At 37.6% G+C, this 16,784-nt stretch overlaps 2 protein-coding genes across 3 annotated transcripts in view; both read left to right on the top strand.

Moving 5' to 3' along the window:
- Positions 1 to 16,784, top strand: part of IFNAR2 (interferon alpha and beta receptor subunit 2) — an 844,054-nt gene that overhangs the window by 71,600 nt on the left and 755,670 nt on the right. The window lies entirely within an intron of this gene.
- On the top strand, positions 1,268 to 15,374 carry IFNGR2 (interferon gamma receptor 2; the record flags this gene model as incomplete). The annotated part of the gene is given in 7 exon segments (XM_079298259.1): positions 1,268 to 1,413; positions 4,577 to 4,749; positions 7,292 to 7,440; positions 8,707 to 8,860; positions 11,393 to 11,547; positions 15,169 to 15,264; positions 15,266 to 15,374. Coding segments are annotated over 7 exon segments (969 nt in total). The 3' UTR covers positions 15,362 to 15,374.

Below are 16,784 nucleotides of genomic sequence, written 5' to 3'. Positions count from 1 at the left end.
AAATAATAAATATATATAATAATATAAATAGAAATAATCAGATCAGAAATTAGAAAATATAATATAGTATAATATAATATAATATAATATAATATAATATAATATAATATAATATAATATAATATAATATAATATAATATAATATAATATAGATATATGTATAGATATATATACAAATAATCAGATCAGAAATTAGAAATAATAAAATACTATAAAAATAGATATAAATATAAATATAAATAATAAATATATGTAATAATATAAATATAATCAGATCAGAAATTAGAAATAATAATTCAATATGAATATAAATAATAAATATAAATATAAATATAGATATAAATATAAATATAAATATAAATATAAATATAAATATAAATATAAATATAAATATAAATAATACATATAGATATAAATATAAATATAAATAATTTCTATACCTATATATATAATAATATATATAAACAATCAGATCAGAAATGAGGGATATTTTTTCCCTCCCAGAGTGCTCAGGCACTGGGCTGAGCTGCCCAGGGAGGTTTGGAGTCTGGAATTATCCCAGATTATCTGGATGTGGCTTTGGGATGATCCCAAAGCTGATTTTGGGGTTCTGGGGAGTTTATGGATTTCTGCTGGGCTGAATAAAATCAGGGATTTGGGATTCCTGAAAAGAGAGAAAACGTGAATATTCCATATCTGGGAATAGAATTTGGAGGCTGAAATTTGCTTTTTTTGTGCTGAAATTTGCTTTTTTTGTGCTGAAATTTGCTTTTTTTTGTGCTGAAATTTGCTTTTTTGTGCTGAAATTTGCTTTTTTTTGTGCTGAAATTTGCTTTTTTTTGTGCTGAAATTTGCTTTTTTGTGCTGAAATTTGCTTTTTTTTGTGCTGAAATTCGGGTTTTTTTGTGCTGAAATTTGCTTTTTTGTGCTGAAATTTTCTTTTTTTTGTGCTGAAATTTGCTTTTTTGTGCTGAAATTTGCTTTTTTTGTGCTGAAATTTGCTTTTTTGTGCTGAAATTTGCTTTTTTTTTGTGCTGAAATTCGGGTTTTTTTGTGCTGAAATTTGCTTTTTTTTGTGCTGAAATTTGCTTTTTTGTGCTGAAATTTGCTTTTTTTTGTGCTGAAATTTGGTTTTTTTTGTGCTGAAATTTGCTTTTTTTTGTGCTGAAATTTGGTTTTTTTGTGCTGAAATTTGCTTTTTTTTGTGCTGAAATTTGCTTTTTTTTGTGCTGAAATTTGTTTTTTTTGTGGTCTTGGTGTTCCAATGATGGTTTTTATTCCTCCTTCTCCTGCAGAGCCTTTGGCAGCTCCAGCAAATGTGGAGATTTATTCCTACAACCTGCAGAGTGTGCTGAGGTGGAGCCCTGTGGCAGTGGGGAATGGCTCAGTGCTCTACACTGCCCAGTACAAATCGTGAGTGCCAACCCTGCAGAGCCCTCTGTTCCAGTTAAAAAAAAAATTAAGAATAAAAAAAATAAAATAAAACAAACAAAAAAACAAAAAAAAGAAAAAAAAAACCAAAAAACAAAAACAAAAAAACCCAAAAGAGCCCCAAAAAACAAATCGTGAGTGCCAACCCTGCAGGCAGAGCCCTCTGTACTAGTTAAAAAAAAAATAAAAACAAAAAAAACAAAACAAAACACACACAAAAAAAAAAAAAACAGACTAAAACAACCCAAAAAACAAAAACAAAAAAACCCAAAAGAGCCCCAAAAAACAAATCGTGAGTGCCAACCCTGCAGGCAGAGCCCTCTGTTCCAGTTAAAAAAAAAAAAAATTAAAAATTAAAAAAACAAACAAAAAAACCCACAAAAAAAACCAAAAAAAGCAAAAAACCCCCCCCAAAAAACAAACAAAAAAAACCCAAAAAAGCCCCAAAAAACAAATCGTGAGTGCCAACCCTGCAGGCAGAGCCCTCTGTTCTAGTTTAAAAAAAAAAAATTAAAAATAAAAAAAACAAACAAAAAAACCCACAAAAAACCAAAAAAAAAGCAAAAAAAACCCCCCAAAAAACAAAAAAAAACCCCAAAAAAGCCCCAAAAAACAAATCGTGAGTGCCAACCCTGCAGGCAGAGCCCTCTGTTCTAGTTAAAAAAAAAATTAAAAATTAAAAAAACAAAATAAAACAAACCCAAAAAACCAAAAAAAACCCCAAACAAACCCCAAAAAACAAACAAAAAAACCCCAAAAAAGCCCCAAAAAACAAATCGTGAGTGCCAACCCTGCAGGCAGAGCCCTCTGTTCTAGTTAAAAAAAAAAAATTAAAAATAAAAAACCAAAATAAAACAAACAAAGAAACCCAAAAAAAAGCAAAAAAACCCCCCAAAAAACAAACAAAAAAAACAACCCCAAAAAAGCCCCAAAAAACAAATCGTGAGTGCCAACCCTGCAGGCAGAGCCCTCTGTTCTAGTTAAAAAAAAAAAAAATTAAAAATTAAAAAAACAAACAAAAAAACCCACAAAAAACCAAAAAAAAGCAAAAAAAAAACCCCAAAAAACAAAACAAAAAAAACCCCAAAAAAGCCCCAAAAAACAAATCGTGAGTGCCAACCCTGCAGGCAGAGCCCTCTGTTCTAGTTAAAAAAAAAAATAATTAAAAATTAAAAAAACGAACAAAAAAACCCACAAAAAAACAAAAAAAAGCAAAAAAAAACCCCCCAAAAAACAAAAAAAAATCAAACCCCAAAAAAGCCCATAAAAAAGAAAAACAAAAACAAAAAAAAACCCTCAAAACAAAAAAAAAACCAAACCCCCCCAAAAAAACAAACCCCAAAAAAACCCCCAAAAACAAAAAAAAACCCCAAAAAACCCAACCCCCCCAAAAAAAAACCCAAAAAACCCTCAAAAAACCAAAATAAACAAAACAAAAAAAACCCAAAACAAACCCCCCAAAAAACCCCCAAAAAACCCCAAAGAAAAAACCCCAAAAAACCCTCAAAAACCCAAAATAAACAAAGCAAAAAAATCCAAAACAACGACATAAAACCACCACAAAAAAACAAACAAAAAACAAAAAACAAAAACAAAAAAAACCCCAAAAAACAAAGAAAAAACCCCAAAAAACCCTCAAAAAACAAAATAAACAAAAACAAAAAAACTCAAAACAAACCCCCAAAAACCCTCCAAAAAAACCCAAAAAACCCTCAAAAAACAAAACAAACGAAAAACAAAAACAAACAAAAAACACCAGAAAAACCAACAAAAATAAACAAAAAACAAACACAAAAACAAAAAAAGAAAGGAAAAAAAAAAAGCAAAAAACAAAAAACCCCTAAAATAAAATAAAAAAAAAAAAACAGCCCAAAACCAAAAACCAAAACCAAAAAAAAAACACCACAAAAAATACCAAACCCCAAAAATCTTAAAAAACCCAAAACAAACAAAAAAAAAACCCCCACAAAAAACCAACAAAATCCCCCCAAAATAAACAAAAAACAAAAAAAAAACCAAAAAACCTTTCACCCACTTTATTTGACTTTATTTTAAAATTATTTCTTTATTTATCTGTTGATGTAATTATTATGTTTTATTTGTTATGCTTTATTTATTTTATTGTATTTCGTTTTATTCATTTATTTATTTTGTGGTATTTCATTCAGATTGATTTATTTGTGCATTTATTTTCTTTTATTGCATTTCCTTTTATTTATTTATTTTATCGTATTTCATTCGGATTGATTTATTTGTGTATTTATTTATTTTCTTGTAGTTCGTTTTGCTTATTTATTTATTTTATCGTATTTCATTCGGATTGATTTATTCATGTATTTATTTATTTTATTTAGTTTTATTTAAGTATTTAATTCAGTTTCATTTATTTATTTATTTATTTATTTATTTAACTGTATCTCATGTCTATTTATTTGTTTATTTATTTATTTATATTTTATGTAAACCTTTAAAAAGATGTGTTTAACCCTTTGTGCTCTGGGGCAGTTGTGTTTAACCCTTTGTGTGCCAGAGGCTGTTGTATTTAACCCTTCCTGCCCTGGGGCAGTTGTATTTAACCCTTCCTGCCCTGGCTGTTGTGTTTAACCCTTCCTGCCCTGGCTGTTGTATTTAACCCTTCCTGCCCTGGGGCTGTTGTGTTTAACCCTTCCTGCCCTGGCTGTTGTATTTAACCCTTCCTGCCCTGGCTGTTGTGTTTAACCCTTTGTGCCCTGGCTGTTGTATTTAACCCTTTCTGCCCTGGGGCTGTTGTGTTTAACCCTTCCTGCCCTGGGGCTGTTGTATTTAACCCTTCCTGCCCTGGCTGTTGTATTTAACCCTTCCTGCCCTGGGGCTGTTGTATTTAACCCTTCCTGCCCTGGCTGTTGTATTTAACCCTTCCTGCCCTGGGGCTGTTGTGTTTAACCCTTCCTGCCCTGGCTGTTGTGTTTAACCCTTCATGCCCCGGGGCTGTTGTGTTTAACCTTTCCTGCCCTGGCTGTTGTGTTTAACCCTTCCTGCCCTGGCTGTTGTATTTAACCCTTCATGCCCTGGGGCTGTTGTATTTAACCCTTCCTGCCCTGGCTGTTGTGTTTAACCCTTCCTGCCCTGGCTGTTGCTCTGCTGATGCTCTTTGCTGTGTCCCCAGGCGTTCCTTCAGCCAGTGGAGTGGGATGGGCTGTTCCCAGAGCCCCCAGCCCCAGTGTGTGCTGCCCCCCGGGCTGGGGCGGCGCTGGACGCTCTGGTTCCGGGTCAGGGCTGAGCTGGGTGGGCTCAGCTCAGCCTGGGTGCAGAGCCCAGCCTTTGTGCCCGAGGCCAACAGTGAGTGTGGGGCTGCTTTTGGGGTTTTTATGGGGTTTGGGGCTCTCTGGGTGCTCCTGGAGCTCTTTTTGGGGGGTTTTTATGGGGTTTGGGGCTCTCTGGGTGCTCCTGGGCTCTTTTTGGGGGGTTTCTGTGGGGTTTGGGCTCTCTGGGTGCTCCTGGGGCTCTTTTTGGGGGGTTTCTGTGGGGTTTGGGGCTCTCTGGGTTTGTTTTGTGGGTACAGAGCCCAGCCTTTGTGCCAGAGGCCAACAGTGAGTCTGGGGAAATTTGTGGGATTTCTGTGGGGTTTTGGCTCTCTGGGTGCTCCTGGGGCTCTTTTTTGGAGGGTTTCTGTGGGGTTTTCCTCTGGGTTTGTTGGTGCACACCAATTCCTTCACACCAAAAAGGAGCAGTGAACGATCCTGGGCTCTGCTTCTCTCTTTTTGGTTTGGTTTTTTTTTTTTTTTTTTGGGTTTGGGCTCTCTGGGTGCTCCTGGGGCTCTTTTTGGGAGTTTCTGTGGGGTTTGGTCTCTCTGGTTTTCTGGGTGCACACCCCTTACTTTGTGACAGGCAAACAGTGAGTGATCCTGGGCTCTGCCTCTCTCTTTTTGGGGTTTTTTTGGGGGTTTTTGGCTCTCTGGGTGCTGCTGGGGCTCTTTTGGGAGGTTTTTATGGGGTTGAGGCTCCCTGGGTTTGTTTTCTGGGTACACACCAATTTTTTCTTACTAAAAGGGAGCGTGATCCTGGGCTCTGCCTCTCTCCTTTTGGGGGGTTTTATGGGATTTTGCCTCTCTGCGTGCTCCTGGGGCTCTACCCCTCTATTTTTGGGTGGTTTTATGGGGTTTTTGGCTCTCTGGGTTTCCCTGCTGGAGCTGTGATGTCCCCAAAGGTCCCCCCAGGGTTTGGTTCTGCTGTCTCAGGTGTCACCACAGAAACTCCTGGGGGTGGTTGAGCCTCCCAAGAGCCACAATATTCTTATTTATTTGAGGGTTTTTCCTGCTCTCATTTCCCCCTTAGCTCTGCCCACACAGATTTGTGTCAGTGTGAGGCAGAGCCACCTCTCAGTGCTGGACACATCCCTTTTCATCTTAAAATCATGTGTTCAACAAAATGTTGGCTGCTGTTTGAGCTGCAAAAGAAATGCTTTTACTTACTGAGTTAATGATTATAGATATTACAGTTAATTATTATAGTTATTATAGATATTCCCACCTGCCTGTTTTGAATAATTGGGTAAAATAAACTTGGAAATTTTTTTTTTATATATATTTTTTTTCAACTGCCTTCACTTTCTGAGATGTGAGACATCCTTGGGTCATTTATCTCCCAATTTCAAATATTACTATAAAATTTTTAGAAGTGTTCACAGAGTTCCCCAGTGAGTTTTTCTGTCTGTGCTGTTTAGGATTTGTCCTTTTCCCATCTGAGGGGTTTGGGGGAATGTGGAAGGTGTGACCAAAGGGAAAACCAGGACATTGAATTTGTCCTGCAGATCAACTGAGACACTTCCCAACATTAACTCTTGGTTAATATTTACTGGATTTCCAGGAAAAGTTAAACAAATATTGTAAATGTGTCAAGTGGATGAGGAAATGTTTGTCCTTTGAGTAAAACTTTGATATTTGGGGTGTTTGCTGAGAGTGTCCAGGGCAGGGATTTCTGCAGCTCTCTGGGCTTTTGGTTTCTTCACAAATTCTGGTTTATTCCTGTGGGTTCTTTCTTGGGAAAACTGGGAGAGATAAGATGTCCCTGAGGACAATAACTGCATGGCTGGGCCCAGGTGCTGGACAAATTAAAATAACCTTGAAACTGAGTGATTGATTTTAATATCTGAGGTGGCATCACAAGTGTGGGTTTCTGGATTCTGGAGGCCAAACTTGTGGATGTTATTCACAGGAGGTGACTTGTGTTTGTAGCATAGGTAAACTGTTTATTTATTGATTTGATTCCACCTCTTCTCACTGCTCTTATCACCCAGAAAATGTTCTCCATCAGTCTCTGCTGTCTCATGGTCCTGAAGGACATTTTTGTTAGTCTTCACCAAAGGAATTATGGCAGGTTGGGAAATGCAGAATTTGACAAATTAGACAATACTAAACCAAATTAGACAATACTAAACCAAAATAGACAATGCTAAACCAAATGAGAATGGTGCTCAGAGCAGCTGTGAGTCAGTTAATTAACTTTGCTTTCCTCTTCCCATCTGGAAAAGTTCCCTGTGACCTTTTCTCTGTGCAGAGACACCTTCTTCACCCTCAGAATCAGTTGATTTGCTGAGTTGGGCTCTTTTTCTCTGTGTTAAAAAAGGCTCTAAATCATATTATCTGTTAGATTGGAGACTGGTATTTAATTGAGTATTTAATTGAGACTCCTTGACATGACTTAAAGGTCAAGTTGTGCCATCAGCTTTTGGGTTGTGTGGTGATTTTCCTTTGCAGTTCTGTGCATGTAGCTCAGTGCAGCATCATGGAATGGTTTGATTTGGGATTTGGGATTGATTTGGGGTTTTATGGTGCTGGAGTTGTCACCCCAGGGTTTCTCTGCTCTCTCTCTCTCTTTGCAGCCACTCTGGGTCCCCCCAGGGTGAACAGGGTCAGTGTCACCCCTCACTCTCTGCTCATCAGCATCAGCCCCCCCTTCCCCCCTGAGCAAGGGGACTCCCTCCTGTACCTGGTGTCCTACTGGGAGAACACAACCAGCCCCACAAGAAAGGTGAGAATTCCCTGTGGATTGACCCCAAAGGAAAGGGAATTCCCTGGGGTTTGACCCCAAAGGTGAGAATTCCCTGGGGATTGACCCCAAAGGAAAGGGAATTCCCTGGGGTTTGACCCCAAAGGAAAGGGAATTCCCTGGGGATTGACCCCAAAGGAAAGGGAATTCCCTGGGGATTGACCCCAAAGGTGAGAACTCCCTGGGGTTTGACCCCAAAGGAAAGGGAATTCCCTGGGGTTTGACCCCAAAGGAAAGGGAATTCCCTGGGGATTGACCCCAAAGGAAAGGGAATTCCCTGGGGATTGACCCCAAAGGAAAGGGAATTCCCTGGGGTTTGACCCCAAAGGTGAGAATTCCCTGGGGATTGACCCCAAAGGAAAGGGAATTCCCTGGGGTTTGACCCCAAAGGAAAGGTGAGAATTCTTGGAATGAGCAGGGATGAGGTAGGATGAACTGGGATAAATTGGGATGAACTGGGATGAGTTAGGATGAGCAGGGATGAACTGGGATGAGCTGGGGTGAACTGGGATAAATGGATGAGTTAGGATGAACTGGGATAAACTGGAATGAACTGGAATGAGTTAGGATGAGCTGGGATAAACTGGGATGAGTTGGGATGAGCTGGGATAAACTGGGATGAACTGGGATGAGCTGGGATGAACTGGGATGAGCTGCTCCTGTCCACCCTTGGCTTTTGGGATCATCATGTGCTCCTGGAGCCCTGGGAATTGTGCTTGGACAGGCCAGAGGTGCAGGGGAAGTGTGAAAGTCAGACTTAAAAAAAAAAAAAATTTAAAAAAGAGGAAGAAGCTTCCAAATGACGTCAATCTGAAGTCAAACATCTAGAAAAAAAAAAAAAAAGAAGAAAAAAAAGAAAAAAATTTGTTTTTAGAGCCCCTTTTGCTTCAAAGTCCTTGATAAATTCTCCACTTCCTTCCTGCCTTGCAGCAAATTGTGTTTTTGTCACACACTGAGCTGAGAACCAGGAAACTGTGGCTTCATTTTCCCCTCCCCATCCCTTCCCTGAGTGCTGCACCAAAACCCCAGAAAAACTGAGATATTCCCCTGCTTCTCTTATCTGGGACAGCTGAGGGAGGACAAATGAAAGTTTGGGTTTGGATGAGGAAGTGAGATGGGGGGAGGGGTGTTTGTGTTGAAAACCAGTCTGGTTTTTACAGTTTTTCACAGTTTTTTTACAGTTTTTCACAGGTTTTTACATTTTTTTACAGTTTTTTCCATCCTTTTTTGTTGTGTGTGTCTTTCCAGGAGAAGCTCAGTGTGGTTGAGACACTATTCCAAATTGGGAACCTGAAGGAATCCACAGTTTATTGCTTCAGCATCCAGGTGCAGCTGAAAATCATCTCAGGTCACTTGTTGGGAGAGGAGAGAGCACCAGAGTGTCACAGGACTGCCCTCAGTGGTATGGATGGGATAGTGGGATAATGGGATGGGGGAATAGTGGGAATGATGGGGATAATGGGAATGATGGGGATAATGGGGATAATGGGATTAATGGGGATATGGGAATAATGGGATAATGGGGATGATGGGGATAATGGGGATAATGGGATTAGTGGAGATAATGGGATAATGGGGATAATGGGATTAATGGGATTAATGGGGATATGGGAATAATGGGATAATGGGGATGATGGGGATAATGGGGATAATGGGATTAGTGGAGATAATGGGATTAATGGGGATAATTGGAATGATGGGATTAATGGGGATAATGGGAATGATGGGGATAATGGGAATAATGGGGATGATGGGGGGGATGGGAATAATGGGAATGGGATTGGGAATAATGGGGATAGTGGGAATAATGGGTATGATGGGAATGATGGGATTAATGGGGATAATGGGAATCATGGGAATAATAGGGATAATGGGATTAATGGGAATAATGGGAATGATGGGATTAATGGGGATAATGGGAATCATGGGAATAATAGGGATAATGGGATTAATGGGAATAATGGGAATGATGGGATTAATGGGGATAATGGGAATCATGGGAATAATAGGGATAATGGGATTAATGGGAATAATGGGAATGATGGGATTAATGGGGATAATGGGGATGATGGGGATAATGGGAATGGGAATAATTGGAATGGGAGTGGGAATAATGGGAATGGTGGGAATGAAGAATGGGGATGGGAATGGGAATAATGGAGTAATGGGAGGAATGCAAACAGGAATGGGGAAGGGGATGGAATGGGAATGATGGTGCTGGGGTGTTTGTGGGGTGGGATGGGTTGCAAACCATGGGGGGCTCACACCTGGCACTGGGGGCAGGAGAATCAGGAATTTCCATCCTCCAGGGATGGAGGGTCCTGGTCCCTTCCCCTTTCCCTCCCTAATCCTGCTGGAAAAGGGGATGGGGGAGCTGATCCCAGGGCTGGCACAGATTCAGTGGGATTTCAATCCCTCCAACCCAGAGCATCCCCTGATTCCAGGGAATCCCATTCCTCCATGTGCATTTGGATTTTTTTTTTTTCCATGGAATCAGGGAATCCCATTCCTCCATGTGCATTTGGATTTTTTTTTTCCATGGAATCAGGGAATCCCATTCCTCCATGTGCATTTGGATTTTTTTTTTTTCCATGGAATCAGGGAATCCCATTCCTCCATGTGCATTTGGATTTTTTTTTTTCCATGGAATCAGGGAATCCCATTCCTCCATATGCATTTGGGATTTTTTTCCATGGAATCAGGAAATCCCATTCCTCCATGTAGATTTGGGATTTTTTTCCATGGAATCAGGGAATCCCATTCCTCCATGTGCATTTGGATTTTTTTTTTTTCCATGGAATCAGGGAATCCCATTCCTCCATGTGCATTTGGGATATTTTTTTTTCCATGGAATCAGGGAATCCCATTCCTCCATGTGGGATTTTTTCCCATGGAATCAGGGAATCCCATTCCTCCATGTGGGATTTTTTTTCCCATGGAATCAGGGAATCCCATTCCTTCATGTGGGATTTTTTTTTCCATGGAATCAGAAATCCCATTCCTCCTTGTGCATTTGGGATATTTTTTTTTCCATGGAATCAGGGAATCCCATTCCTCCATGTGCATTTGGGATTTTTTTTTCCATGGAATCAGAAATCCCATTCCTCCATGTGCATTTGGGATTTTTTTTTTACCATGGAATCAGAAATCCCATTCCTCCATGTGCATTTGGGATTTTTTTTTTACCATGGAATCAGAAATCCCATTCCTCCATGTGCATTTGGATTTTTTCCCCATGGAATCAGGGAATCCCATTCCTCCATGTGCATTTGGATTTTTTTTTTTTCATGGAATCAGGGAATCCCATTCCTCCATGTGGATTTGGATTTTTTTTTTCCCATGGAATCAGGGAATCCCATTCCTCCATGTAGATTTGGGATTTTTTTCCATGGAATCAGAAATCCCATTCCTCCATGTGCATTTGGGATATTTTTTTTTCCATGGAATCAGGGAATCCCATTCCTCCATGTGCATTTGGGATTTTTTTCCATGGAATCAGGGAATCCCATTCCTCCATGTGCATTTGTATTTTTTTCCATGGAATCAGGGAATCCCATTCCTCCATATGCATTTGGGATTTTTTTCCATGGAATCAGGGAATCCCATTCCTCCATATGCATTTGGGATTTTTTTCCATGGAATCAGGGAATCCCATTCCTCCATGTAGATTTGGGATTTTTTTCCATGGAATCAGGGAATCCCATTCCTCCATGTGGATTTGGGATTTTTTTTTCCATGGAATCAGGGAATCCCATTCCTTCATGTAGATTTGGGATTTTTTTCCATGGAATCAGGGAATCCCATTCCTCCTTGTGCATTTGGATTTTTTTCTATGGAATCAGAAATCCCATTCCTCCATGTGGTATTTTTTTTTCTATGGAATCAGAAATCCCATTCCTCCATGTAGATTTGGGATTTTTCCCTTTTTTTCCAGAGGCAGCCCGAGCTGGGCTCATCACTGCCCTGTTCATTTTGGGGTTGCTTTTTGTCAATCTGCTGGCAGTTGCTTTGCTGTTGCTATGGAAACACCACCAAAAAATCAAATTTTGGGCTCAGCCACCTCTGCAGATCCCTGCTCACTTTGAGGAGGTAGGTGGGGAGAAACTGGGGGAACATCCCAAAACAGTGATGGCTCAAAAATTTATTTATTGGCTCTTAAAAGGGGGGACCCATGGGAGTTTTCTCCCTGAGAACTTCCTCTGTTTAAAAAAAAAAAGGGAAAAAAACCCCATTTAAATCTAAAAGTTTTACTCTAAATTTATTATTATTATTATTATTATTATTATTCTCATCATCATCATCGTCATAATTATTTTTATTGTTTTTATTGTTGTTATTGTTGTTATTATTGTTATTTTTATTATTTCTCATTACTATTCTTATATTATTAATAACAGTTTTCTTGCCACCCTTTAAGTTTCAAACCTGCCTTACTGTTACTCCTCATCCTGTCTCACAGCAAAAAATAAATATATTAAAATTAAACAAATCTGAACCATTCCACTGAATTACGATTTCCACCCAATAAAAACCAAAACAAAAATACAAACCATTAATACAAGTTGTGAGATAGGATCAATTAAACAAAAATAAAACCAAAACTTACATTACTTCATAAAATTAAAATAAAATAATGGTAAAAAGTTTATATTGTAACCATTTCCTATAGTTATAATACAAAAATAGTGATATCTAATGTATAAAATATAAATAATATTAAAATAGTGATATCTAATATATAAAAATATAAATAATATTAAAATAGTGATATCTAATATATAAAATATAAATAATGTAAAATAGTGGTATCTAATATATGAAAATATAAATAATGTAAAAATAGTGATATCCAATATATATAAATATAAATAATATTAAAATAGTGATATCTAATATATATAAATACAAATAATGTAAAATAGTGATATCTAATATAAAAATATAAATAATATTAAAATAGTGATATCCAATATATATAAATATAATAATGCAAAAATAGTGATATCTAATATATAAAAATATAAATAATGTATAAATAGTATTCTTTAATATATAAAATATAAAAATATTAATATCAAAATATTATTAGTATTTATACTAATAAAATATTAATATATAGTAATCTAATGTCTAAAATAGTAATTAATGTATTTTTCCCGTTTAATCTAATAAGTTAAATATAATTTTAATAATAAAAATTAATTTTAAGTAATAATTTTAATAATTTATTATGAATAATTTTATTATAATAAATAATAAAAATGTGGATATTTGTATTAAGGAATAATTAAGGGTATTAAAATAATAAAAAAAAATCCTTGTGATTAAAACAGTAAAAAAAAATTCCTTTTAATTACATTAAAATAGGAAAATATACTTTCACACTGTTTTAAAATAGTAAAAAAATATCCTTTTGCAGGGTGTTGAAATAATGAAAAAAATCCCAGTAATTGTACTAAAATAGTAAAATGTCTTTGTACAGAGTATTAAAATAGTAAAAATAAATTATTGTATGAGGGTATTAAAATAATTTTTAAAAATCCTGTACAGGTATTAAAATAATGAAAAAAATCCTTGTACAGTGATTAAAATAGTAAAATACCCCAAACCTGTAAGTATATTTTTAAAAATTATATTAAAATATCTTTGTGCCACATATCAAATAGTAACAAAATAATGTAGAGTATAAAAATAATTTAAAACTCCTTGTAGAACATATTAAAGTAATTAATAAATAATTGTGGAGGGTATTAAAATAGCTAAAAAATCTTTGTACAAGGTATTAAAATAATTTCAAAATAATTGTGCCATTAAAATAGTAAAAAATTCTTTGTGCAAGGTATTAAAAGATTAAAAATTGTGCAGGGTATTAAAATAATTGAAAACTCCTTATAGAAGGTATTAAAATAATTAATAAATAATTCTGCAGGGAATTAAGAGTAAAAACCCCTGTAAGTATATTAAAATAATAAAATATCCTTGTGCAGGGCTTTAAAATAGTAAAAAAAAACTTTGTACAGGAGATTAATATGGTAAAAAATTCTTGTACAAGGTATTAAAATAATTTAAAAATAATTGTACTATTAAAATAGTAAAAAAGTCTTTGTACAGAAGATTAATATGGTAAAAAATTCATGTACAATTAAAAATAATTGTGCAGGGTATTAAAATAATCCTTGTACAGGGTATTAATAATAATAAAAGAATCCTTGTTCAGGGTATAAAATAGTAAAAAAAAATCCTTGTACAGGGTATTAAAATAATAAGAATTAAAAATCCTTGTAGAGGGTAATAAAATAATAAGAAAGTCCCTTATACAGGGTATTAATATATTCAAAACTAATTGTTCCAGGTTTTAAAATACTTCAAAAAATAACTGTAGGGGGTCTTAATAAAACAGTTGTGTTGGGTACAATAATAATAATAATAATAATAATAATAATAATAGTAATAAAAGAATTGTGCAGGGTATTCAAAGAGTGGAGTATTCAAAGAGAAATTCACATGAAAATGGGAATTTTAATGTGAATTTCTAGAAGGGATGGGCAGGCAGGATGTTTAAAATGTGAATTTTTAAAAGGAATCAGAAGAGGAGTCAAGGGCAAAATGTCAGGGTCAATTGTTTTTTTAATCTTGTATTTTTTGTTTTTTGTTTTTTTCTTGCCAGGATCAGGATTGAATGTGTAGCAGACAGAATGTTTTTAGATGTTTATTAATTCTTATCTATATTACAATGAGTGCCACAGCACTTCCAGCTAAAAATGGAGATTTATCTCTTTTTCTACAAGGTCTTTTAATGCCAATCTGGCTAATTAAGAACTAACAAATAATAATAGTAACTAATTTTTTTTTTTCTTTGTCTTTCTTCTTCACCTTCTTCATTCATGACCTGCAATGTGGGATTTCCTATCCAATTACAAAATATCACCCAGACCCAGGAAGAAAGTGAAGAAAAAAGACAAAAATGTCACATGGTGGAAAATTTAGAATTTAGGGGGTTTAGAATATAATGATATATAGAAAACAAGGTGGAGGTTTGAGGACAAGTTTCTTTCTTCTTCACCTTCTTCTTCCTGGGTGATATTTTGTAATTGGATAGAAAATCCCACATTGCAGGTGGTTGGTTATTGGGTTATAAATAAAAATAATTTAGGTGGCATTTCTTAATTGGACAATTTACCCTTAAAATGCTTTAGAGAGAGAGATTTGGCTCCATTTTTAATTTGTTAGCTTGAAATATAGATAAGAATTAATAAACATCTGAGTGCAAACATTAAATATCATCTCTTGAGCTTTCAATCCCCACCCTGGCAGAAGAATAAAAGAGTGAAAAGCAATAAAGGATCTCCCAGCTGGGACATCAGGGAGTGGTTTGCTCCTAACTTGGAGGAATTTCCTTAAACTGACATGCAAAGATTGGCCAAGATTTATTTTTAAAAAAATCCCAAACACCCAAGGAGGAGCTGCAGCTGCTTTAACTCACTCTAAGGGATATTGGAGGGATAATTTCTTTCTTTTCCCTCACAGAAATAAGATTTTGTTGGCATTTTCCTTGTGTAGGGTCATTGCAGGGAAGGGCAGGATGGAATATCCAGGTGGCAGCTCCTGCTGTGTGTTCTGGGCTGGAAGAATTTGTTGGCTCTGGGATTTCTAACAGGGACTTTTGTTGGCTCTGGGATTTCTAAGTTGGTGTTTTGTGTTTTTTCCTAGTTCCTGAGGGAGCCTGGCTTGGAGGAGCTGCAGAGCCCTGCTGAGGAGGAGCCCCAGGCTGCTGTGCTTGCAGAGGGAAATGGGCTGGAGGGGGAAGGATCCTGCACCCAACACCTGCAGGGACAGGGGAGCCACTGAAGGGATCCAGAGAGAGGGACCTGGCCAGGGCTGGCTGCTGGCAGGAGAGTCCTGAACCCTGGGATCACAGGAAAGAAAATCCTGAACATCCATCCTGGGATCACAGGAGAATCCTGAACCCCTGGGATCACAGAAAAGTCATGGACAGGAGCCTGGGATCACAGGAGAATCCTGAACACCAATCCTGGGATCACAGAAAAATCCTGAACCCCTGGGATCACAGAAAAGTCATGGACAGGGAGTCTGGGATCACAGAAAAATCATGGACAGGGAGTCTGGGATCACAGGAAAATCCTCAACACCAACCCTGGGATCACAGGAAAGAAAATCCTGGACACCCACCCTGGGATCACAGGACAATCCTGCATGTGTCCCCTGGGATCACAGGACAATCCTGGGATCACAGGACAATCCTGCATGTGTCCCCTGGGATCACAGGACAATCCTGGGATCACAGGACAATCCTGCATGTGTCCCCTGGGATCACAGGACAATCCTGGGATCACAGGACAATTCTCAACAGCAGCCCTGATGCTCCAGGGGCCCCTGCCCAGCTCCCTTGGCTCCTCTCTCTGCCAAAAGCCCAGGGAAGAGGGAAGGTGGAAGGGAAGGGAAAGGAACACTAAATTACCTGCAGACAGGTGCATGGAAGGGCTGAATTCCCACCCCAGCTTGGAGCAATAGCTGCACTTTACTGATGTGGGGTGACCTGGGATCTTCCAGGGAGTGAAGAGTTGCAATCTGAATTTATTCCATTTATACTGGTTGTGTTTCTGTTTGCAATAACACTCCCATTATAGCCACCCCAGGCCTGTTTCCCTGAATCATTTTAAGTGCAGGACAAATTAAAAATAAATGTGTGAGGACTCTCCTTGGGATGACCCTGTGCCAAGAGCCCCTCCCAGAGAGATCTGCTCTTATCTGCTTCCTCCACCCTGCTGGCAGCATTCATCTGCTCCTGCAGCCAGCCCAGGGCCCTGCACACCACAAAGGACCTGAAAAGAATTTTGCTCTGAGTTTTTACAACGTGGATCAGTCCCTGTCAGACACTAAAACCTCATTTTGACCAGGAGCAGGAGAGAAGGTGACTGGCAGTTCTGGTTTTAGTGCCTTAAAGCAGAAGAGCCCAAGTTAAACCCCATGGACCCTGTGGGGTCTGGAGTGTCCAATAAAGCACAAAGAACAAGTCAACCTCTTCTGTACTAAAAATATTGGGTTGTTTGATTTTTTTCCCCCTGGGTTTGATATGAATTGTTTGAAAAAAAAAAAAAAAAAAAAAAAAAAAAGAAAGAAAGAAAGAAATGTGGTTTTTTTCTTTGGAAGAGGTAGAGATGCCACTGTCTCAGCTTTTCCAGCTTTTCCAGGAGCAGCCCAGGCCAGCAGCTGCCAAAAGCTGCATCAGGTGTTTCCCTGCAGAGCAGATCTGATCCCTTGGGATCCCCCAGGCTGCTGACACAGCAGTTCAGGGAAGCCTGACT

The sequence above is a fragment of the Erithacus rubecula genome (genome assembly GCF_903797595.1).
Source record: "Erithacus rubecula genome assembly, chromosome: 1".
NCBI classification, from domain to species: domain Eukaryota; kingdom Metazoa; phylum Chordata; class Aves; order Passeriformes; family Muscicapidae; genus Erithacus; species Erithacus rubecula.
Note: the sequence above shows the minus strand (reverse complement) of the source record. Positions and strands in the feature narration are given on the sequence as shown.